General features: G+C 35.8%; 1 protein-coding gene across 5 annotated transcripts in view; it reads right to left on the bottom strand.

The window, feature by feature from the left end:
• The window catches only part of cplane1 (ciliogenesis and planar polarity effector 1), a 60313-nt gene that overhangs the window by 16073 nt on the left and 17092 nt on the right, over nt 1-27148 (bottom strand). For 3 of the 5 annotated variants that reach the window (XM_067398936.1, XM_067398939.1, XM_067398937.1), the window contains exons 17-37: nt 26814-27042; nt 26608-26723; nt 24928-25139; nt 24684-24848; nt 24455-24584; nt 24261-24370; nt 24038-24184; nt 21266-21392; nt 20830-21151; nt 18043-18859; nt 16872-17023; nt 7852-7988; nt 7571-7638; nt 6425-6483; nt 6215-6256; nt 5980-6139; nt 5576-5887; nt 2795-3379; nt 810-976; nt 524-608; nt 392-440 (exon numbers count right to left, since the gene is read on the bottom strand). In XM_067398936.1, the coding sequence (XP_067255037.1) occupies nt 392-440; nt 524-608; nt 810-976; nt 2795-3379; nt 5576-5887; nt 5980-6139; nt 6215-6256; nt 6425-6483; nt 7571-7638; nt 7852-7988; nt 16872-17023; nt 18043-18859; nt 20830-21151; nt 21266-21392; nt 24038-24184; nt 24261-24370; nt 24455-24584; nt 24684-24848; nt 24928-25139; nt 26608-26723; nt 26814-27042 (4191 nt within the window). The remainder of the gene's footprint in view (nt 1-391; nt 441-523; nt 609-809; nt 977-2794; nt 3380-5575; nt 5888-5979; nt 6140-6214; nt 6257-6424; nt 6484-7570; nt 7639-7851; nt 7989-16871; nt 17024-18042; nt 18860-20829; nt 21152-21265; nt 21393-24037; nt 24185-24260; nt 24371-24454; nt 24585-24683; nt 24849-24927; nt 25140-26607; nt 26724-26813; nt 27043-27148) is intronic. The other 2 variants (XM_067398938.1, XM_067398935.1) reach the window with 1 other exon arrangement.

The following is a 27148-nucleotide window of genomic DNA, read 5'->3' as shown; positions in this document are numbered from 1 at the left end:
AAATATTTAAAAACAGAAAAAAATGATAGAAAACTGTAAATATAAAATTTATTAGATAAACAAATGAAAATGAAAATGTCTTGGCAACTAAATGTAATAAAATAAGTTTAAATCGAAGTAATAAAATTACTAAAAATGAATTAAAAATAAATAGAAATATTGGTAATACTTTATAAAAAGGTCTCATTTGTTAAGTTAATGTACTTAGAATGAAGTAACATTCTTAGTTCATGTTAGCTGAAGTAGTTAACTCATGTTAACTAATGAAACCTTACTATAAAAGTGTAACCGTAGTATTTAATAAAAATGACAAAAGCACATAATTACAAAATTAAATGATAAATATTACTAAATACTATAATTATAGTGGGAAAAAAAATCTAAAAATCACCTATAGGAATGCCGTAAGCATCGTTCTGATCTGGCTCATCTTCTGCAGGCTGCAGACATGAAAAACAGAAACACACTGAAGATGACATCTAGACATCAAAAATACATACATTCAGATTTGGGACACGTGTACCTCATCTGGAGGAATGATGGAGTCCTCCGGTCTGAAAGTGACTCCGATCTTGTCCTCCTTGTTTTTCTCCTCTCTCCTCTTCCGTCTAAATGAGACAAAAGTCCAAATGTTAGACAAAAAACACAAACTTGCACACGAAAAAATAATATGTCACATGGTTTGAGCACATAAATCAAACCAGTAGAAGAAATCTAGGTCTGCCCACGACTAAAGATTTGTCTAGTCGCATGTTTATGATATTAATGTAGTTCACATCAGTGAGATCAGAGGTATGGCGTCGCGTCACCTCTTGCTGGACGGGCTGGTGGTGCTCTTGTTCTCCAGATCAGTGTCTGTCTTTAAGAGCTGTAGTTTGGTCTCGGCGCCCGTCTGCTTCGCTGCGGTCCATTTCATCAGCTCCTCCAGCGGGATCAGACGAGGCCTTCGTACTGGAGCTGTGCTGAACCGCAACTCCTACAACACACCATCAAACCAAGCTTTATCTTCACCTGCACAAACACTTATGAGCATCTAAACATGAATGCTGTTTTGCACTGAATATTACAGAGAAATAAAAGTTATGCCTGTTAGGCTGTTATTAAGAAAACCTTTAGCTGCTTTTGTTTGTTTGTGCGAGCTCTTAATGTTGAGTCACTTTCCATAAGGAACATATATAATGTTTTTGAGCTAAAATTTAATCGTTTGATATGAATCTCATGGATTTTTTATTATTATAAATTTATTTTATATATTTATATATTTATATATATATATATATATATATATATATATATATATATATATATATATATATATATATATATATATATATATATATATATATATATATATATATATATATATATATATATATATATATATATATATATATATATATATATATATATATATATATATATCTTAAAAAATTAGAAAATTGCTTATAAATAAAGTGATGAGTAAATGTGATTACTGCTCAGAAAAAAATTAATTTTACCAGAATTAAAATTATTATATTTTATTATATTTTTTTAAAATATAAAATTATGTAAATTTATAGAAAATTATAGAAAATTCAGAATAGACAATTCAAAAGAAAAAATGTTTCAAATTAAATACAATTTTCAATGATAATAATTATTATAAAATCCAATTATTATATAAAATTATAAATATTATATAAATATAAATATAAAAATGTAATTATAAGTAAAGTGATGGATGGGTACATGTGATTACTGCTCAGAGTGAATAGAAAAAATTAAATATATTATTTGATTATTATAATTATTATTATTATTATTATTATTATTATTAATAAAACTAGTATAAACCCAACTATTATACACTATTATAAAGTCATTCATTTTAAGTAAAGTGATGAGAAATTGTCATTACTGCTCTCAATATAAATAGTAAATCAAAATAAAAAAAAACAAGAAATTACATTTTGAAAAATAATAAATATTATAAAATATCTTATACAAAATTATAAATTTAATAATAAGGTAAATTTTAAGTATATAGTAAAAATTAAAAGAAAAATTATCATTTGTATTATCATTATTATTATTACTATAAAAACTATTATAACACTATCCAATTATTATGCAAAATGATAAATAGATTCATTTTAAGTAAAGTGATCAGTAAATGTGATGCTCAGAGTAAATAGTCAAAATCAAAAGAAAATAAATTATATTTGGTATTATTATTATTTTTATTATTATTATTATAAAAAACTAGTATAAAACCCAATTATTATAAAAAATATAAAGACATTAATTTTAAGTAAAGTGATGTGAAAAAGTGATTATTGCTCACAGTAAAAATCAAAAGCAAGAAATTAATTAATAATAATTATTATAAAATATACAATTAGACAAAATTATAAATAATTTAATTATTAAATTAAAGTGAAAGGTAAATGTAATTACTTCTGAAAGTGAATAGTAAAAATTAAAAGAAAATAATTATATTTTGTATTATTAATATAAAAACTATTATAAAAATATTCAATGATTATGCAAAATTATAAATAGATTAATTTTAAGTAAAGTGATGAGTAAATGTGATCACTGCACAGAGTGAACAGTAAAAATCAAAATAAATTATATTTTGTATTATTATTAACATTATTGTAAAAACTAATATAAAACCCAATTATTAAACAAAATTCAAAAGACATTAATTTTAATTAAAGTGAGTAAATGTGAAACTGCACACAGTGAATAAAGTACTCCATCACAATCTAGAGAAAGTAATCAGTTGTTGGTGTAAACGGAAACTCACAGCAGCGGGTGGATCAGGATCTCTGTGCAGCAGCTGAATTCTGGGATAGTGGCCCGTGGCTGTGATGCCCAGGCTGGGTTTGGCCATGGTGGATTGTGGGATATGCGGCAACGTCACAGGTCGCTGGGTATCAGGGTGAAATCGCAGCAGAGGAAGAGCGACAGCAGGAGGAACAGGAGGCAAACGGAGAGTTTCCTGAGCTCCTCGCGTCATCTGTGTGTTATAACGGAGGAGTGACGGAGGAGCCACGGATGCTTCGGCTCGTGTCCTGCCTCTATCCTCGGCTCTCCGGACAGATGAGGGTTCAGACTGACTAGGGAGGAAGTTGCCGTGAGATGAGGTGAGATTCGGACCCCAGGCGTCCCGCACAGGAAGATGGACAGGAGGAGGAGATCTCTGAGCCGGGAGTAGCTGCAGAAGTCTGAGGCCGTGTGTTATCGGAGCAGCTCTCGGATGGGCTTCAGAGACGCCATTAGAGTGATTACTGGCTGTGGTTAGAAGCCCTTGTGACGTCGGGATGAAACTCCTGCCGTGAGATTGACCGTCCTCTGGCCAGTCTGAGCGAATGGTCAACTGCTGAATTTCCTGTGACAGATTCAATTAAAATACGGATTCACTCGAGTGTCAAATTTACACTGAAGGTGGAAGAGAAGCGCTACTGAAGTGCCAATTTACACAGACTGTTCAATGCTGCTCAGAGGTGGAATAAAGGCATTTACTCAGAAATTTTAGTAGTATACTTTTATACTAGGAGCTATTAGGTTTAATTTATTCTTTTATGCAGCATTACATCTTCACACAGAATTCTGAGCAGGCATTTAAATGTGTAAAGATTATCTCAGTTATTACATATTGTATGCATCTGCAAATATTAGCATTTTTAATTTTTAATTAATATTTTTGTATTACTGGCACTGACTAGTAATCCCATTTCATTTAAACTGGCAATTAAAATAAATAATTTTAAATGCAATACTTAAATAACATTAAACTGGAGTTTCAAAATCTACAAACATCTTTCTCAAACTTCTTTCTCAACTTTATAATTAGAAATTCCGACTTTATATATCAGAATTCCGACTTTATCATTCAAAATTCCGACTTTATAACATGCAATTTTGACTTTCCAACTTGCAATTCTGATTTTATATCTTGCAATTCTGACTTTATAATTCGAAATTCTGACTTGATATCTCACAATTTCGACTTTATAACTCGCAATTCTGACTTTATATCCCGCAATTTCGACTTTATATCCCGCAATTTCGACTTTATATCTCGCAATTTCGACTTTATAACTTGCAATTCCGACTTTCCAACTTGCAATTCTGATTTTATATCTTGCAATTCTGACTTTATATCTCGCAATTTCGACTTTATAACTTGTAATTTCGACTTTATAATTAGAAATTCCAACTTTATATCTCGCAATTCCGACTTTATATCTTAGAATTACGACTTTATAATTCAAAATTCCGACTTTATAACATGCAATTTTGACTTTCCATCTTGCAATTCTGACTTTATAACTCTCAATTCCGACTTTATATCTCGCAATTCCGACTTTATATCTCGCAATTTCGACTTTATAACTTGCAATTCCAACTTTATAACATGCAATTCCGACCTTCCAACTTGCAATTCTGATTTTATATCTTGCAATTCTGACTTTATAACTCTCAATTCCGACTTTATATCTCGCAATTCCGACTTTATATCATGCAACTGCGACTTTCCAACTTGCAATTCTGATTTTATATCTTGCAATTCTGACTTTATATCCCGCAATTTCGACTTTATATCTCGCAATTTCGACTTTATAACTTGCAATTCCGACTTTCCAACTTGCAATTCTGATTTTATATCTTGCAATTCTGACTTTATATCTCGCAATTTCGATTTTATATCTCGCAATTCCGACTTTATAACTTGCAATTCCAACTTTATAATTAGAAATTCCGACTTTATATATCAGAATTCCGACTTTATCATTCAAAATTCCGACTTTATAACATGCAATTTTGACTTTCCAACTTGCAATTCTGACTTTATAATTCGAAATACTGACTTTATATCTCGCAATTTCGACTTTATAACTCGCAATTCAGACTTTATATCTCGCAATTTCGACTTTATAACTCGCAATTCAGACTTTATATCTCGCAATTTCGACTTTATAACTTGCAATTCCGACTTTATAACATGCAATTCCGACTTTCCAACTTGCAATTCTGATTTTATATCTTGTAATTCTGACTTTATATCTCGCAATTTCGACTTTATAACTTGTAATTCCGACTTTATAATTAGAAATTCCGACTTTATATCTCGCAATTCCGACTTTATATCTTAGAATTACGACTTTATAATTCAAAATTCCGACTTTATAACATGCAATTTTGACTTTCCATCTTGCAATTCTGACTTTATAACTCTCAATTCCGACTTTATATCTCGCAATTCCGACTTTATATCTCGCAATTTCGACTTTATAACTTGCAATTCCGACTTTATAACATGCAATTCCGACCTTCCAACTTGCAATTCTGATTTTATATCTTGCAATTCTGACTTCATAACTCTCAATTCCGACTTTATAACATGCAATTCCGACTTTCCAACTTGCAATTCTGATTTTATATCTTACAATTCTGACTTTATAGCTTACAATTCCTACTTTATAATTCGAAAATTACGACTTTATAACTCTCAATTCCGACTTCATAACTAGAATTGTGAGATATAAACTTGCACTTAATTACCAATAATCACCAATATTACCTGAGTTTTGAGGGGTTTGTTTCTCTTTTCCATCTCATTATTTGGATTGAGAGTAGATCCATAGTTCACATTCACAGGATGTTCGTCATCATCTTGGCTGTTATTAACTCTTTCAGGCCTGGTAGCTCGTGTTGGAAGGGTGGTATCATCACATGTAGGGTGTTGGGCATTCTGGGTAAGAGGGATGGGCTGAGACTGATGCTGTGCAGGTAAATTCACATTAGACTGACGCATGTTGGCTTGAGACAGCGGCAGGTTTGCGAAGGACGCACCCACCACCTGCATGAGACTCATGAAGTTGATCTGCTGCAGCTGAAACAAGGATATCAGGAAACTGTAATGGCTTCCAAACCAATGTCTTCCAGCATTAGATTAACAAGGAAAGTCATGAAGCTCAAATGCACCTGCACTAGTCTGAATAACTCGTCCTGGAGCAGCTGTCTGACGGGGTCTGTCTGTGTTTGGGGTGGATGGCCGCTGCCGAGTCTCTCTGACTGCGGTGGTGTCATGGTCGGTGTCGGCCCGACTGCCTGCTGAACACTAACTGATGCAGAAACCTCAGGCCTGAAAGGAAAACACAGATGATATTACAGAGAGAAAATCTCAAATCCTGCTTCGTGACAGTGAGATCTTCCTCACCTGTGGGCTCCGCAGGAGACGTGATTTCCCTCGAAACGAGATCTGAAACAAAAACGTCAGCTGATATCAAACAGATGAAGGTAAACCGAATGTTTGAGCTTTGTTTATAGTCACCATGACAACCGAAACACTGCCTGTAATAAATGACTCTGAAAGCTACATGAGCATCAAGCATGTTCCAAAGGTTAAAGTTCATGTGTGCAGACTCACTGTGAATGTGTTGAATGTTCATCCGAGTCCGGACACTCGAGATCAGCCAGTGTTAATGTCTGTGGAAACATCGGGAGAGCTTGTTTTACACACGGATCTGGAACTGATTAGAAGGATGGATCTACTGAACTAACTGTACATTTTCATGCTTACAATACAGCTATTGTCAACTTATTAAAATATATATTATTATAATTATTATTTATTATTAATAATTTAATAAATATTATTGATACATAGATAAATAGTAATTAAACATATTAAGTGTAAATTATTAATGATAAATAAATAAATGTATTAATTAATACATATTATTGATATTGATGGATAATATATATTAATCATAATTTATTAATGATAAATAAATGGTAAATAAATAATGGTAAATAAATACTGAAAATAAATAGATTTATTAATTAATAAATGAATAAATATTTATATGGACAGATGAAAAATACATATAAATTATACTGATAAATGAATATTAATAAATGAATAAATATTTATATTGATAGATGAAAAATACATATAAATTATACTGATAAATAAATAAATGAATAAATATTAATATTGATAGATGAAATATATATAAATTATACTGATAAATAAATATTAATAAATAAATAAATATTAATGTTGATAGATGAAAAATATATATAAATTATACTGATAAATAAATATTAATAAATGAATAAATATTGATGTTGATAGATAATATGTATTAATTATAAATCATTATTAATGATAAATAAATGGATGTCTTAACTAATAAATTATAAATATTGTTGATATTGATAGATGAAAAAAAATATATAAATTATACTGATAAATAATTATAAATACTAGTAAATTAAAATATTATTATATAAATAAATGTATATATAAAACAATTAATTATATGAATTATGATAAATTAATACATACATTTGATTTAAATAAAATTTAAAATTATGTATGATGTGGAAACAATTTTTAAAAAGTCACCTGACTGAAACAACGATCAATTACACAGTTTATGATCATTAGACTGAATGAATGAAGATTGACAGTGTTTTACCCCAAAACATTTTTTTAAAAAAAAACAAGCTATCAGTGATGCATGGAATCATTAATTGATCCTTGATTTATAGGGCAGCACATAATCACCTGATCTCTGTGAGCTCGGCTCTGATTGGCCCATAATGCCTCGGTGACATCAGCAGCACTGCTATCACCTGTAAACCAAACAACAATGAACAACAGTGGACTATATGGTCTTAATCATTCAGTAATAGAAACATAAATAATTAACATTAATCGTAATCATTATAAAATGATTCATAATTTATGTAAATGACAGAATTAAAATAAAATGTCCTCTAAAACAGAAACCTGCAAAACAAAATAAAGGCATGCAAATGTCTGTAAAACCGAAGCAGAGATCTGACCGTCTTCAGCTGCAGATGTCTGTCTGATCTCTCCTCTGATCTCAGTGATGTTGATCTGTTCATCAGAGATCATCGTGTCTTCATGTCCAGACAGCTGATCGTCCGTTTGATCCACGACAGCCTCGGCTTCACACACACTGTGATCAAACATCACACAACTGCATGTTTATTTGTTAATTCTATCCAGTTGCTTTTAATTATGGTCAAACGCACTTTCATGTTGTATATAATTACTTCTGACTTTTTAAACATCTTTAAAAGCTTTGATTTGATTGTCTGGAAACATTTGACTGGATCAAGACAAAGAAGCTCAAATACTGTATGAGAGTTTTCATTTGTGTCACATGGGTACATAATTCACAGTGTTATTTCACAGTTATCACATTAGATAGATAGATAGATAGATAGATAGATAGATAGATAGATAGATAGATAGATAGATAGATAGATAGATAGATAGAACGTCAGAACGATAGAACGACAGAACGATAGATAGAACGACAGAACGATAGAACGACAGAACAACAGAACGATAGATAGAACGACAGAACGATAGAACGACAGAACAACAGAACGATAGATAGAACGACAGAACGATAGAAAGACAAAACGACAGAATGACAGATAGAACGTCAGAACGATAGAACGATAGAACGACAGAATGATAGATAGAACGATAGAACGACAGAGCGACAGAATGATATATAGAATGTCAGAATGATAGAACGACAGATAGAACGACAGAACGATAGATAGAACGACAGAACGAGAGAATAATAGATACAACAACAGAACGATAGATAGAATGTCAGACTGATAGATAGAACGACAGAACGATAGAACGATAGAACGACAGAATGATAGATAGAACGACAGAACGATAGAACGACAGAACGACAGAATGATAGATAGAACGACAGAACGACAGAATGATAGATAGAACGTCAGAACGATAGAACGACAGAATGATAGAACGATAGATAGATCGATAGAACGACAGAGCGATAGAATGATAGATAGAATGTCAGAATGATAGAACGACAGATAGAACGACAGAACGATAGAACGACAGAACGTCAGAATGATAGATAGAACGATAGAACGACAGAACGACAGAATGATAGATAGAACGACAGAACGATAGAACGACAGAATGATAGATAGAACGACAGAACGACAGATAGATAGAACGACAGAACGAGAGAACAATAGATACAACAACAGAACGATAGATAGAATGTCAGAGCGATAGATAGAGCGACAGAGCGATAGAGCGACAGAGCGACAGAATGATAGATAGAGCGATAGAACGACAGAACAACAGAATGATAGATAGAGCGATAGAACGACAGAATGATAGATAGAGCGATAGAGCGACAGAACAGAATGATAGATAGAGCGATAGACGACAGAACGAATGATAGAACGACAGAACAACAGAATGATAGATAGAGCGATAGAACGACAGAGCGATAGAGCGATAGAACGACAGAACGACAGAATGATAGATAGAACGACAGAACGAGAGAATAATAGATACAACAACAGAACGATAGATAGAATATCAGAATGATAGATAGAACGACAGAACGATAGAACGACAGAACGACAGAATGATAGATAGAACGATAGAACGACAGAACAACAGAATGATAGATAAAACGATAGAACGACAGAACGATAGAACGACAGAATGATAGATAGAGCGATAGAGCGACAGAGCGACAGAATGATAGATAGAACGATAGAACGAAATAATGATAGAACGATATAGAACGACAGAATGATAGAACGACAGATAGAACGACAGAACGATAGAACGACAGAATGATAGATAGAGCGATAGAACGACAGAACGACAGAATGATAGATAGAGCGACGATAGAACGACAGAATGATAGATAGAGCGATAGAACGACAGAATGATAGATAGAATGTCAGAATGATAGATAGAATGTCAGAATGATAGAGCGACAGATAGAACGACAGAACGATAGAGCGACAGATAGAGCGACAGAACGATAGAACGACAGAATGATAGATAGAACGACAGAACGAGAGAATAATAGATACAACAACAGAACGATAGATAGAATATCAGAATGATAGATAGAACGACAGAACGATAGAACGACAGAATGATAGATAGAACGATAGAACGATAGAACGACAGAACGACAGAACGATAGAACGACAGAACGACAGAATGATAGATAGAACGATAGAACGACAGAATGATAGAACGATATAGAACGACAGAATGATAGAACGACAGATAGAACGACAGAACGATAGAACGACAGAATGATAGATAGAACGACAGAACGAGAGAATAATAGATACAACAACAGAACGATAGATAGAATATCAGAATGATAGATAGAACGACAGATAGAACGACAGAACGATAGAACGATAGAACGACAGAATGATAGATAGAACGATAGAACGAGAGAATAATAGATACAACAACAGAACGATAGATAGAATATCAGAATGATAGATAGAACGACAGAACGATAGAACGACAGAACGATAGAACGACAGAATGATAGATAGAACGATAGAACGACAGAACGATAGAACGACAGAACAACAGAATGATAGATAGAACGATAGAACGACAGAACAACAGAATGATAGATAGAACGATAGAACGACAGAATGATAGATAGAACGATAGAACGACAGAACTACAGAATGATAGATAGAACGATCGAACGAGAGAACGACAGAATGAGAGATAGAGCGATAGAACGACAGAATGATAGAACGATATAGAACGACAGAACAACAGAATGATAGATAGAACGATAGAACGACAGAACGATAGAACGACAGAATGATAGATAGAACGATAGAACGACAGAACGACAGAATGATAGATAGAACGATAGAACGACAGAACGATAGAACGACAGAACAACAGAATGATAGATAGAACGATAGAACGACAGAACAACAGAATGATAGATAGAACGATAGAACGACAGAATGATAGATAGAACGATAGAACGACAGAACGACAGAATGATAGATAGAACGATAGAACGACAGAACGATAGAACGACAGAACAACAGAATGATAGATAGAACGATAGAACGACAGAACGATAGAACGACAGAATGATAGATAGAACGATAGAACGACAGAACGACAGAATGATAGATAGAACGATAGAACGATAGAACGACAGAATGATAGATAGAACGATAGAACGACAGAACGACAGAATGATAGATAGAACGATAGAACGACAGAACGACAGAATGATAGATAGAACGATAGAACGACAGAATGATAGATAGAACGACAGAACGATAGAACGACAGAACAACAGAATGATAGATAGAACGATAGAACGACAGAATGATAGAACGATATAGAACGACAGAATGATAGATAGAACGATAGAACGACAGAACGACAGAATGATAGATAGAACGATAGAACGACAGAACGATAGAACGACAGAATGATAGATAGAACGATAGAACGACAGAACGACAGAATGATAGATAGAACGATAGAACGACAGAACAACAGAATGATAGATAGAACGATAGAACGACAGAACGACAGAATGATAGATAGAACGATAGAACGACAGAACGATAGAACGACAGAACAACAGAATGATAGATAGAACGATAGAACGACAGAACGATAGAACGACAGAACAACAGAATGATAGATAGAACGATAGAACGACAGAACAACAGAATGATAGATAGAACGATAGAACGACAGAACAACAGAATGATAGATAGAACGATAGAACGACAGAACGACAGAATGATAGATAGAACGATAGAGCGACAGAGCGATAGAGCGACAGAACGACAGAATGATAGATAGAGCGATAGAGCGACAGAATGATAGAGCGATATAGAGCGACAGAATGATAGATAGAGCGACAGAGCGATAGAGCGACAGAATGATAGATAGAACGATAGAACGACAGAACGACAGAATGATAGATAGAACGATAGAACGACAGAACGATAGAACGACAGAATGATAGATAGAACGATAGAACGACAGAATGATAGAACGATATAGAACGACAGAATGATAGATAGAACGATAGAACGACAGAATGATAGATAGAACGATAGAACGATAGAACGACAGAATGATAGATAGAACGATAGAACGACAGAACGACAGAATGATAGATAGAGCGATAGAGCGACAGAGCGATAGAAGCGACAGAACAACAGAATGATAGATAGAGCGATAGAGCGACAGAACAACAGAATGATAGATAGAGCGATAGAACGACAGAATGATAGAGCGACAGATATAGAGCGACGACAGATAGAACGACAGAACGATAGATAGAACGACAGAACGAGAGAATAATAGATACAACAACAGAACGATAGATAGAATGTCAGAACGATAGATAGAACGACAGAACGATAGAACGATAGAACGACAGAACGACAGAATGATAGATAGAACGATAGAACGACAGAACGACAGAATGATAGATAGAACGACAGAACGATAGAACGATAGAACGATAGAACGACAGAACGACAGAATGATAGATAGAACGATAGAACGACAGAACGATAGATCGAAAGACTGATAGATAGAACGATAGAACGACAGAACGAAAGAAAGATAGATCGACCGAGAGAACGAGAGAAGGATAGAACAATATAGAGCGACAGAATGATAGATAGAACGATAGAACGACAGAATGATAGATAGAACGATAGAACGACAGAACGACAGAATGATAGATAGAACGACAGAACGACAGAACGATAGAACGACAGAACGATAGATAGAACAACAGAACGATAGATAGAACGATAGATAGAACGACAGAACGATAGATAGAACGACAGAACGATAGATAGAACGACAGAACGAGAGAACAATAGATACAACAACAGAACGATAGATAGAATGTCAGAACGATAGATAGAACGACAGAACGATAGATAGAACGACAGAACGATAGATAGAACGACAGAACGATAGAAAGACAAAACGACAGAATGACAGAATGATAGATAGAACGATAGAACGACAGAGCGACAGAATGATAGATAGAATGCCAGAATGATAGAACGATAGAACGAAAGAACGATAGAACGACAGAACAACAGAATGATAGATAGAACGATAGAACGACAGAACGATAGAACGACAGAATGATAGATAGAACGATAGAACGACAGAACGATAGATAGAACGATAGAACGATAGAACGACAGAATGATAGATAGAACGATAGAACGACAGAACGACAGAATGATAGATAGAACGATAGAACGACAGAACGAAAGAATGATAGATAGAACGATAGAACGACAGAATGATAGATAGAGCGACAGAACGATAGAACGACAGAACAACAGAATGATAGATAGAACGATAGAACGACAGAATGATAGAACGATATAGAACGACAGAATGATAGATAGAACGATAGAACGACAGAACGACAGAATGATAGATAGAACGATAGAACGACAGAACGATAGAACGACAGAATGATAGATAGAACGATAGAACGACAGAACGACAGAATGATAGATAGAACGATAGAACGACAGAACAACAGAATGATAGATAGAACGATAGAACGACAGAACGACAGAATGATAGATAGAACGATAGAACGACAGAACGATAGAACGACAGAACAACAGAATGATAGATAGAACGATAGAACGACAGAACGATAGAACGACAGAACAACAGAATGATAGATAGAACGATAGAACGACAGAACAACAGAATGATAGATAGAACGATAGAACGACAGAACAACAGAATGATAGATAGAACGATAGAACGACAGAACGACAGAATGATAGATAGAACGATAGAACGACAGAACGATAGAACGACAGAACAACAGAATGATAGATAGAACGATAGAACGACAGAACGATAGAACGACAGAACAACAGAATGATCGATAGAACGACAGAACGATAGAACGACAGAATGATAGATAGAACGATAGAACGACAGAATGATAGATAGAACGATAGAACGACAGAACGATAGAACGACAGAACGACAGAATGATAGATAGAACGATAGAACGACAGAATGATAGAACGATATAGAACGACAGAATGATAGATAGAACGATAGAACGACAGAATGATAGATAGAACGACAGAACGATAGAACGACAGAATGATAGATAGAACGATAGAACGACAGAACGACAGAATGATAGATAGAACGATAGAACGACAGAACGATAGAACGACAGAACAACAGAATGATAGATAGAACGATAGAACGACAGAACAACAGAATGATAGATAGAACGATAGAACGACAGAATGATAGAACGATATAGAACGACAGATAGAACGACAGAACGATAGATAGAACGACAGAACGAGAGAATAATAGATACAACAACAGAACGATAGATAGAATGTCAGAACGATAGATAGAACGACAGAACGATAGAACGATAGAACGTCAGAACGACAGAATGATAGATAGAACGATAGAACGACAGAACGACAGAATGATAGATAGAACGACAGAACGATAGAACGACAGAATGATAGATAGAACGATAGAACGACAGAACGACAGAATGATAGATAGAACGATAGAACGACAGAACGATAGAACGACAGAATGATAGATAGAACGATAGAACGACAGAACGACAGAATGATAGATAGAACGATAGAACGACAGAATGATAGAACGATATAGAACGACAGAATGATAGATAGAACGATAGAACGACAGAATGATAGATAGAACGATAGAACGACAGAACGACAGAATGATAGATAGAACGACAGAACGACAGAACGATAGAACGACAGAACGATAGATAGAACGACAGAACGATAGATAGAACGATAGATAGAACGACAGAACGATAGATAGAACGACAGAACGATAGATAGAACGACAGAACGAGAGAACAATAGATACAACAACAGAACGATAGATAGAAGATAGATAGAACGACAGAACGATAGAAAGACAAAACGACAGAACGACAGATAGAACGTCAGAACGATAGAACGACAGAACGACAGAATGATAGATAGAACGATAGAACGACAGAGCGACAGAATGATAGATAGAATGCCAGAATGATAGAACGATAGAACGACAGAACGACAGATAGAACGACAGAACGATAGAACGACAGAACGACAGATAGAACGATAGAACGACAGAACGAGAGAATAATAGATACAACAACAGAACGATAGATAGAATGTCAGAACGATAGATAGAACGACAGAACGATAGAACGACAGAACGACAGAATGATAGATAGAACGATAGAACGACAGAACGATAGAACGATAGAACGACAGAATGATAGATAGAACGATAGAACGACAGAATGATAGAACGATATAGAACGACAGAATGATAGATAGAACGATAGAACGACAGAACGACAGAATGATAGATAGAACGATAGAACGATAGAACGACAGAACGATAGAACGACAGAATGATAGATAGAACGATAGAACGACAGAACGACAGAATGATAGATAGAACGATAGAACGACAGAATGATAGAACGATATAGAACGACAGAATGATAGATAGAACGATAGAACGACAGAACGACAGAATGATAGAACGACAGAATGATAGATAGAACGATAGAACGACAGAACGACAGAATGATAGATAGAACGACAGAACGATAGAACGAGAGAATAATAGATACAACAACAGAACGATAGATAGAATGTCAGAACGACAGAATGATAGAACGATAGAACGACAGAATGATAGAACGATATAGAACGACAGAATGATAGATACAACGACAGAACGAGAGAACGATAGAACGACAGAATGATAGATAGAACGACAGAACGATAGACAGAATGACAGAACGAGAGAACAATAGATACAACAACAGAACGATAGATAGAATGTCAGAACGATAGATAGAACGACAGAACGATAGAACGATAGAACGTCAGAACGACAGAATGATAGATAGAACGATAGAACGACAGAACGACAGAATGATAGATAGAACGACAGAACGATAGAACGATAGATACAACAACAGAACGATAGATACAGAATGATAGATAGAACGATAGAACGACAGAACGACAGAACGACAGATAGAACGACAGAATGATAGATAGAATGTCAGAACGATAGATAGAACGACAGAACGATAGAACGACAGAACGATAGAACGACAGAACGACAGAATGATAGATAGAACGATAGAACGACAGAACGACAGAATGATAGACAGAACGACAGAACAATAGATACAACAACAGAACGATAGATAGAATGTCAGAACGATAGATAGAACGACAGAACGATAGAACGACAGAACGACAGAATGATAGATAGAATGTCAGAACGACAGAACGAGAGAACAATAGATACAACAACAGAACGATAGATAGAATGACAGAATGATAGAACGACAGAACGACAGAATGATAGAACGATAGAACGACAGAACGACAGAACGACAGATAGAACGACAGAACGATAGATAGATAGAATGATAGAATGTCAGAACGATAGATAGAACGACAGAACGACAGATAGAACGACAGAACGATAGATAGATAGAATGATAGAATGTCAGAACGATAGATAGAACGACAGAACGATAGAACGACAGAATGATAGATAGAACGATAGAACGACAGAACGACAGAATGATAGACAGAACGACAGAACGAGAGAACAATAGATACAACAACAGAACGATAGATAGAATGACAGAATGATAGAACGATAGAACGACAGAATAATAGATAGAATGTCAGAACCATAGAACGACAGAACGACAGATAGAACGACAGAACGATAGATAGATAGAATGATAGAACGACAGAACGATAGATAGAACGACAGAACGACAGAACAATAGATAGATAGATAGATAGATAGATTATTGATAAATTAAATAAATACTGCTATAAACTGATTAATTAAAGGGTCTTTTTGTATTAGGTTTATCGGTCATGTGTTTATCAGATGTGTGCTGTGGACTCACTCATGGCTGTGTTGAGCGTCCAGCTCCGGGAGTGTGATGGGCGTCCCTACTGACCCCGGGTAGCCCGTGTCCACACTGCTTTCTCTGTCCCTCCTCCAGCCTGTGATTGGCTGCAGCACTGGAGCATCAGGCCCCTCCCTCCGATGGAGCTGCTTTGAAAACAGAGTTCTGTTTCACATTTCTGCTTAAGTCCCTGTGGTGTCATGTTTTGTCAGCTGAACTAAAATACTGACTATACGTATCCCTTAAGGCTCTGGTATTATCATCCATCTCAGGTGATCACTCGAGAGAGACACTCCATGTGACCAGAGTGACTGGATTTGATTAATGTGGACCTATAATGCCCCTTTCATGTAATATAAGTATGTAATATCAGTCTCTGGTGTCTCAAGAATGTGTCTGTGAAGTTTCAGCTCAAAATCCCCCACAGATCATTTATTATAGCTTGTCAAATTTGCCCCTATTTGGGTGTGAGCAAACGTCCGCCGTTTTTGTGTGTGTCCCTTTAAATGCAAATGAGCTGCTAACAGCTCAACAACAACAAAGCTGGAGAATCTCACGCAGCCAAAATGAGGAAAGTGTTCAGCCTTACATTGTTCAAACCGGAGTCGACACTGATGGAGAGACTCAGGAAGAAGTTACAACTTTTAGACGTTTCTGAATGGTTAGTGGATAAATTGATGTAGTTGCTGTGGAGTTGATTCAACTCATCCACTAGTATGTGCCGTCATGTTCATCTTTTGTGTTGAATTGACCCTCGTTTGTGAAGCAGTCCGGCGTAAAATGACGGCATGAACAACACTCGACTACAACAACTCTTCCTCTTCTCTAAAGCAGCCCAACATGGCCCCGCCCCCTTTGTTGCGCGTTCTCGGGGGCGGGTTTATGTAAATTTTAGGGTTTGTGATGTCACTATCCCGGGAAGAAGCTTGTTGTAGTCCCTACCAGACATTAAGAGAATTCTTTAAAAGAAAACAACTCTTTACATTTATTTGTTGTGATTTTTAATCTTGTATTGGCATTTCTATCAAAACGTAGTTCCATCATGATCCATTAGAGATCTTTGTTTACGTTAGATATGTTAGATCGGGAAGTCTGCCACTTAAAATCAAAATAGACACCCCATCTGTTATGAAGAATACAGAATAAGCAGTTCGATCGAAAGCCTTACCTTATAATGGGAGTGATTTGTGTTTTCTCCCAGAAGGGCGGCGCTGTATCTCTGCTCTAGCAGCTCCAGTGCAGACAGCACTGCAGGGGTCGAGCCTTTGACCTTGATGACCACCGAATCTTCTCCCTCTGACGTCTTTCCAACTGGCTGGGAGAGCAGGACCCGTCTGTCGGCCCAGCGCATCATCCACTCGAGCAGCCGAGCCAGCTGAGGAAAGCGGTTCTCGAGCGAGGAGTCCAGCTGGATCTGAACACCTAATTCAGCCTGCGAGAGGATCTTAAAGGCCGTAGAGTCGACATCTGAGCCGAGCGAATTCACTTGTTGACGAAGGCCGAAAAGACTTGGATGTTTCCCAGCATGGAGTCCAAGAAGAGTCGCATGAGTGTCGGACTGAACCGGACAGATGGACGGTGACGGTTCAGGGGTGACCGGGAGAGTCTGGAAGCAGTGACCGGCGCGGAACAGTGGCAAACGTGCGCCTTGCTTACGCCCATCCTTCTGACGGCGTTTAAGAGTGGTCAGCATGTCAAAGGTCACCGAGTGCAGCTCTCCAGTACGGAGACGTTGTGCGAAACTACTCAGCAAAGGCAGCTCGGACTCCTCGGCGTCTAGTCTGTCCTTTCCCAGCACGTAGCTGAGGAACAAATCTAGGAAGAGCATGTACTCTTCATCCTCCAACTCAAATTCCCAGGTTCCCACTGTGGGTACGGAAGAACCCATAAGGGTCGACTCTGGTTCTTTGGGCTCCACTGAGCCGTTTCCTTTTCTGTCTTGTTTTGATTTCTCAGGAGCATCTTGAAACTTTGCTGTCTTGCAGCTACAAACACCAAAAAGAGGTCAATTTATGCAGTATGCAGCATTTATATTGTGCAAAGTAAACACATAATTATATAGAATTAGTGAGGCGATTTTTTGAGAAGTGCATCTGCATAGAAACATATAGCTGCAAGCAACAGTTATCGGGGATCAAGCTTTAAGGCCTTGTGCCTAAAAATGCATTGTTTTAATTAGCAAGCCTGTAACAACGCTCATAGATGGAAAATACCATTTACAGGCAATTTATCATAGAAAATATATATTTATAAAGCTTTTTAACAGTTATCAAGGTTGAGCCAAAAACCTACGACTAGATCGGCAAAATTGGTTTTTGAAATAATCTCCAATATTTAACGAACGATTTGATGGACATCGGTGGTCCTAGAGATAAAGTTGCTCAGAATGAGGAGTTCTACCATGTGGTATGAATATCGTGGGCATGTGCGAAAAAACGTGCGATTTGCTATTCTTTACGTACGTGAAAAACGTGATGCCGCCCCTTAGTGGCTGTTTTCTTTCGAATTTCTCACAGGTCTCTAGCAGAAATTGTGTCAGTTTTGTTCATTTTGTCCGTCCTGTGCCAAGGATTCCAACGATATAAGACACTTGAGCCTACGGCTAATGGTTTCGTACTTTTGACAGCTGTAGCGCCCCCATCAGGCCGATCAGGGCAAGCCTTGGTGACTTTGTAGACGGTGTGAGTACTACCAGCCCTCAAAGTTTCAAGTCTCTATGACTTACGGTTTGGTCTGCCCGATCACTTTTAGGAGCAATGCTGATCCTTGGAAATTTGAACAATTACAATAGGATTTCAGCGCTACAGATTCAACACATTTTCTGGTATTTTGGATTTTCTGAAAAAAACTACTTTTGCAAACTAGTCCCACGTTTTTCACCCGATCGTAACCAAACCAGTGCAGCAAGATTCTCTGGAGTCTGTCAATAATTATTGAACAAATTGTTGAAATTTCGATTCAAAACATTCAAAGTGGGCGTGGCCACTTTTACTAAAACGGCTATCCCTCTTGAACAGAATACCTTGAATTTCACCAAACACGGTACACCTATGTACATGCTCAGTCTGTGGTCATGTGAAAAAGTTTGCGGCAACTGGCCACTTGGTGGTGCTATAAAATAAAAAAACAAACAACGGTTATAGCTATGCAACAGTCAGTCCAACTTGAAAACTGGCATGTGATGTCTTTGTCCAAGGTGCCAGGATTGTATAAGAAAAGATTTGCGTATCTCGAAAAAAACACGGCCGCCATCGGCCAATTAAGTTTGAGTGGCTGTCAGACAAGGTTAACGTAGGTCGATCGGAATGAAACTCCCTGGGCATGTTTGACTCATGGCCCTAGTGGCCTGTGAGAAATTAGAAAGAAATCGGCCACTGGAGAGCGCCTTTGCGTGCCGTACCTGTGCGCAAAGGATTGTTCGTAACGCAATTTTTCGCACACACCCACGTCATCGTCATTCATACCATATGGTAGAACTCCTCATTCTGAGCAACTTTGGCTCAAGGACCACCACTGTCAATCGAATCGTTCATTAAATATCGGAGATTATTTCAAAAACCAACTTTTTTATTATACTATTTTCATAGTAAAATGTGTTTTGGCTGTAAATGGTCTTTTCCATCTATGATCTAGGTGGTTACGGGCTTGCTAAATAAAACAATACTTTTTTATGCATGTGCTTAAAGGCCTTAAAGTGATTATAGATTATTATAAATATAATATAATATATAAATAATTTATTATGTTTTTATTGTGAATATTATTCAATTAAAACATTAAACAAAACAAGAAATATATTGAAATAATACAAATGTACTGTAAACTAAAAAAAGTGTATATATATATATATGTGTTTGTTTTTTTTATTATAAACTGTCAAATTACTACATATATTAATATTTACTTTATTAAAAAAAAAATGTAAAAGTTAACTCAAAAGTTAAACCAGCGTTACCTTTGTGCAGATTTGGTCTGCAGCTCCGGAGAAAGAGGCTCAGACAGCGTCTCGGCCGTGTCTCCTTCACTGTACACTAGGGGGCGTCCACAGTCCGTCAGTGTGCTGTCACTCAAACTAGTCCCGAGAGAGAGTCGCTTCAGTATGGAAGCAGCACCACCTCTGTCCTCCTCCTCCTCTCTCTCCCAAAGGTACGGCTCCGGTGTACCCAGATATTTTACCAGGCGGCGAAGCTCCCGGCGTCGCTGCCTCAGCTGATCCTGGATCAGAATCATCATTGTATCGCCGCCCTCATCCTCCCTTTCACTGCCTGGTGGAACATCTGTGAACATAAGCACATCTGGTTAAGGGCTGAACCATTGACCAGATGTTCTACTTTATAAACAAAGCAAAGAATCATCATTTTGGGTGAGTTATTGCTTAAAGCAGCTCTTGCCTGGTGTCGAGCCGTCTGGCACCATCACGGGTCTCAGTCTCTGCACCAGTGATGTGTACTTCTCCCGCAGCGGCACGCGAACAGACTCGGTCTCATCAGGAAACACTCTCGCTAGAGTTTCTGCTGTCTGAACATCAGAAATGACATCCAAGTTTTGAGTGACCGACCAGGTGAGTGTGGCACTACAAAAGTACTGTGATAGTACAGTGATGTATCAGATACAGTTATTTAGATTAGACTTTGATATTCACTACGACTGTTTTTTGAACATGTGCCATCGTAATGTTTTAGTATTCTCTTAGAGTTAGTAGTATTTAACCAGGTTAAATTTAGGGATTACAAACCAACAAATTAACTCCCAAAGAATACTAAGACATTATAATGTAAACAAAGTACTAACATGTTAGTTAGTACCTTTATTTTAAACTGATTAAATAAAGGTTACCAACTAACTCCCAAAGAATACTATGACATTACAAAGGTGCATGTACAAAAAAACTACTAACCATATAATAAGAACCAAATTGCATATCACAGCTATGCAGATGACACCCAGATTTACCTAGCCCTATCACCTAACGACTACAGCCCCATTGACTCCCTGTGCCAATGCATTGATGAAATTAAAAATTGGATGTGTCTAAACTTCCTTCAGTTAAACAAAGACAAAACTGAAGTCATTGCGTTTGGAAACAAAGATGAAGTTCTCAAAGTGAACATGTACCTTCACTCTAGGGGTCAAACAACTAAAAATCAAGTCAGGAATCTTGGCGTGATTTTGGAGTCAGACCTGAGTTTCAATAGCCATGTAAAGACAATAACTAAATCAGCATATTATCATCTCAAAAATATTGCAAGAATTAGATGCTTTGTCTCCAGTCAAGACTTAGAGAAACGGGTTCATGCTTTCATCACCAGCAGGGTGGATTATTGTAATGGGCTCCTCACTGGTCTTCCCAAAAAGACCATAAGACAGCTACAGCTCGTACAGAACGCTGCTGCCAGGATTCTGAGCAGAACCAGAAAACATGAACACATCACACCAGTCCTCAGGTCCTTGCACTGGCTTCCAGTTGCATTTAGAATGAACTTTAAAGTGCTGTTACTTGTTTATAAATCACTCAATGGCCTACGACCTCAATACATTGCAGATATGCTCATAGAATATAAAACAGATCACTCAGATCATCAGGATCAAGTCATTTAGAAATACTAAGGGTTCACTCAAAGCAAGGAGAGTCTGCTTTTAGCTGTTACGCCAGCCGCAGCTGGAACCAGCTTCCAGAAGAGATCAGGTGTGCTCCAACAGTAGCCACATTCAAATCCAGACTCAAAACACATCTTTTTATCTATGCATTTGCTGATTGAGCGCTGTGCTATGTCCGAACTGTTTGCACTTTATTTTATACGTATTATCTTTTTATTCTTTTAATTCCTTTTCCTGATTTTATTTTTTTAATGTATTTTATATCTTTTATGTATCATCTTGTTATTCTGACTTTTAATGCATTTTTAGTAATTTAGTTAGTTAGTAACCTTTATTATTTATTAAACTGGCTAAATAAAGGTTACTAAGTCATTACAATGGTGCATGTCCAATTAAACTACCAACGTGTTAGTTAGTTAGTTAGTTAGTTAGTTAATAATCTTTATTTTAAACCTGGTAAATTAAGGTTACTACTTAACTAGCTAACTAACTCTTAAAAAAAATACTGTCCAAAAAAAAAAAACTACTAACTTGTTAGTTAGTTAGTTAGTTAGTTAGTTAGTTAGTTAGTTAGTTAGTTGGTAACCTTTATTTAGCCAGGTTTAAAATAAAGATTATTAACTAACTCTTAAAAAAATTATTGTCCAAAAAAAACTACTAACTTGTTAGTTAGTTAGTTAGTTAGTTAGTTAGTTAGTTAGTTAGTTAGTTAGTTAGTTAGTTAGTTATTAACCTGGCTAAATAAAGGTTACCAAGACATTACAATGGTGCATGTCCAATAAAACTACCAACATGTTAGTTAAGTAGTAACCTTAATTTACCAGGTTAAAAATAAAGATTATTAACTAACTCCTAAAAAAATATATTTTCCAAAAAAACTACTAACTTGTTAGTTAGTTAGTTAGTTAGTTAGTTAGTTAGTTAGTAACTAACCTTAACTTACCAGGTTAAAAATAATGATTATTAACTAACTCCTAAAACAATTCTTGTCCCAAAAACTACTAACTTGTTGGTTAGTTAGTTAGTTAGTTAGTTAGTTAGTTAGTAACCTTTATTAGTTATTAACCTGGCTAAATAAAGGTTACTAAGTCATTACAATGGTACATGTCCAAAAAAAAACTACCAACATGTTTGTCAGTTAGTTAGTTAGTTAGTTAACTAGTTAGTTAGTAACCTTAATTTACAAGGTTAAAAATAAAGATTATTAACTAACTCCTAAAAAATTATTGTCCAAAAAACTACTAACTAGTTAGTTAGTTAGTTATTAACCTGGCTAAATGAAGGTTACTAAGACGTACAATTGTGGATGTCCAAAAAAACTAGCAACATGTTAGTTAGTTAGTTAGTTAGATAGATAGTTACTTAGTTACTGAGTTAGTAACTATAATTTACCAGGTTAAAAATAAAGATTGTTAACCAACTCCTAAAAAAAATAATTGGCCAAAAAATGACTAACATGTTTTAGTTAGTTAGTTAGTAACCTTTATTTTTTAACCTGGCTAAGGGTTACAACAAGCCATAAGTATCCTAAATGAGTGTAAGTTTAGATTAGTGATGTATATTACCATATGACTGGGCGGCAGTTCAGACAGCAGGCTGAGCACTAAGTCCTGCAGTGCTTCTTCTGCATTCAGGAAACGGCAGAACGGCAGGAGGCGGCGCGCCCAACACAGAGCCTCAACACACAGATCTGACACACTCACGTCACTGATCTGACACACAAATACATGGATTGACACATGAATCTGGCATCTTTGCAACATTCACATATGCTTTCTTTAAACTCACCTGAGTGGATCTCTCCTGTGTTCTTGCAGTCTGGTACCGTCTACAGGAAATGGTGAGCTGGTCCCTCACATGGAGCATCCAGCAAAGAGCACACACCTCACGGAAACATACTGGCACAAAATCATATTAATGCACAAAACTTCAAACGGACACAACTAACTAAATGTTCTGACAGATAATTAAATTAAACATACTTATGATTTGCGTGGTGACACTATCCATGTCTTTGCTGGGCCCTGATTGGAAGAACCCACGATGAGAGAATAATTTTTTCAGTCCATCAGGAATCAGTTCAGCTTGGGGTTCGGACACTTTTTTCTGGATCTACCAACAGAAAACAAATGGGAAAAAAAGAAAAAAAAACATGTTAATTGTGAGGTGGACATTGGGAAACGTCAAAGAGAATATTAAATCTGATCGCACCTTGTGCTGTAAGTGTCTGCAGCGCTGCAGGTTGCTGATGTACCACTGCGCAGCTGGCAGAGAGCTGTGTGCCGCCCGGAAGATCATCAGAACCTTCTGAACCAGCCCAGAAACCTGACAGCGGGACTCCGTCTCCAGAACCAGAGCTGCATCTCTCACAGAGTCCTGAGGAGATCAATATACAGCTAAAGATGAGATAGACAGAGAAAGACGTGACAGTCGGGCGTCTCTGTGTGTGACCGACCTGTGTGTTCGGTGAAGGCTGTGGACAGTACAGAGGAGGAGCAGGCAGGTAGAACACAGGAGGAACCAGAGCAGGAAGTGATGTCGCTCGCTCTTTAGCTGCGTTCAGCAGTCGTGTTAGAGGCTGAGAAACGACGTCCACCTCCGCCATGACGGAAGCCTTCAGGATCTCCTGCACAGAGACTTGAAGCAGATCCACGTCCTCAACTGAGTCTAAAGAGAAGACAAACAAGCAGCATATGTAGACTGATTATATTTTATTATAATATAATTTTATTTTATATATATACACATATATATATATATATATATATATATATATATATATATATATATATATATATATATATATATATATACACACATATTATATATATATATATATATAATTTATTAATATTTTGAATTATTTATATAATAGTTTTATTTTGTTTATATAATAGTTTTAACACTGAATATTATATATATTATATTATATTGTCATTTTACTATTATATTATATTCTACCGTTATTATAGAATTTATTAATATTAATTAATTAATGTTAATAACAAAAATTTTTTGAATATTTTTCACTTTTTCATTTAGTACTTTTATTTTATTTTATTTTTTATAAATTTATTTTATTTATATAATAGTTTTAGTTAACAATAACAACACTGAATATTATATTATATTATATCATAAATATTTTGAATTATTTATATAATAGTTTTATTTTATTTGTATAATAGTTTTAACACTGAATATTATATTATATTATATTAATTATATTATATTATATTATATTATATTATATTATATTATATTATATTATATTATATTATATTATATTATATTATATTATATTATATTATATTATATTATATATTGTGTCATTTTACTATTATATAATATATTACCAGTATCATAGAATTTTGCTTTTATTTTTTTATATATACAGTTTTAATTTTAGTTTAAGTTTTAGTAATTTTATGTGCTTTTGTTATTTTTATTATTTTATTTTTATAATTATATATTATACATTATTATGCTTTAATTTATTTTTGTTTCAGTGTTTTGGTCATTTTAGTACTTCAGCTTAAACACTTATTTCAGTTTGTTGACAAAGTAACATTTCTAATTTTTTTCTCATTTTCATTTAATATTTATATTTATTTTTATTTATTTCATTTTTAATAAATTTATTTTATTTATATAATATTTTTAATTAACTATAACAACACTGTATATTATATTATTAGGGCCCGGGCACCGATGGTGTGAGGACCCTATTGGAATTACTCCGTTTATATTATATTATATTCAGTGTGTGAATTATACAATGATTTTTTTTAGGAAGATAAGCATTTTTACAGATATTTCAGTCAGTCAGTCAGTTAAGGTATATGTATTAAATATATTACAGATTTTTAAAACAAAACACTAAAGTTGTGATGTATAAAACTATAATAATGTGATAAACAATGACAGTACTTAAGTTTTGTTTATGAACCATCTTACGGTATGCTGACGGAAAAGGCCTGAACCTGGTAAAGTTGAAAATAGGCCCTCTAAATATCTTTGGATGTTCACAAAATGTTCCTTATTTAATATGCAGAATTAAAACCTTATGTTTTGACTTCATTACAGGGTGTAGATCTCATAATTCACACCCTGAATATAAATATCATATTTCTACCTTTGTTACCATCTCCTTCAGACCCAACCATTCGGCCCAGTAACATCTCCAGCTGATCCTGGAATATGACCGCAGGCTTCAGCTCGGTGGGAAGGTGCAGCTCTCTCCATGGCAGGCTTGAGGACCAAAAAATCAGAAATACGACAAACAAAATCACTGTGGCACCTGAAGCCAGAAGATACCAGACCTTCATGCCGACAACAAACCTGCTCAAGTCTAAATGGCCACTGCAGTAGTTGGTGTACGCCAGGCTGAGGGTGGCCGCCATCTTCCAGTCGCCCAGACGCTGTGCCATCCACACGGCCTCAGGGAGCAGCCCGCCCAGCAGGAGGAGCTCTAGAGCGTAATCCACCGTCCACACCTCCGACAGCTGCTCACGGCGGACCGACGCTGCTGCACGAGCCTGAGACAACTCCACCACGCGCCCACCTGCGTCTGAGAGCATTTCAGTTCAATTACATCATCTCATCACATACTGATTTATTAGCCATATGACAGGAATACTAGCATATCATTTAAGATCATAAAATATTATGTGAAA

Source organism: Chanodichthys erythropterus, chromosome 10, assembly GCF_024489055.1.
Source record: "Chanodichthys erythropterus isolate Z2021 chromosome 10, ASM2448905v1, whole genome shotgun sequence".
Classification (NCBI taxonomy): domain Eukaryota; kingdom Metazoa; phylum Chordata; class Actinopteri; order Cypriniformes; family Xenocyprididae; genus Chanodichthys; species Chanodichthys erythropterus.
Note: the sequence above shows the minus strand (reverse complement) of the source record. Positions and strands in the feature narration are given on the sequence as shown.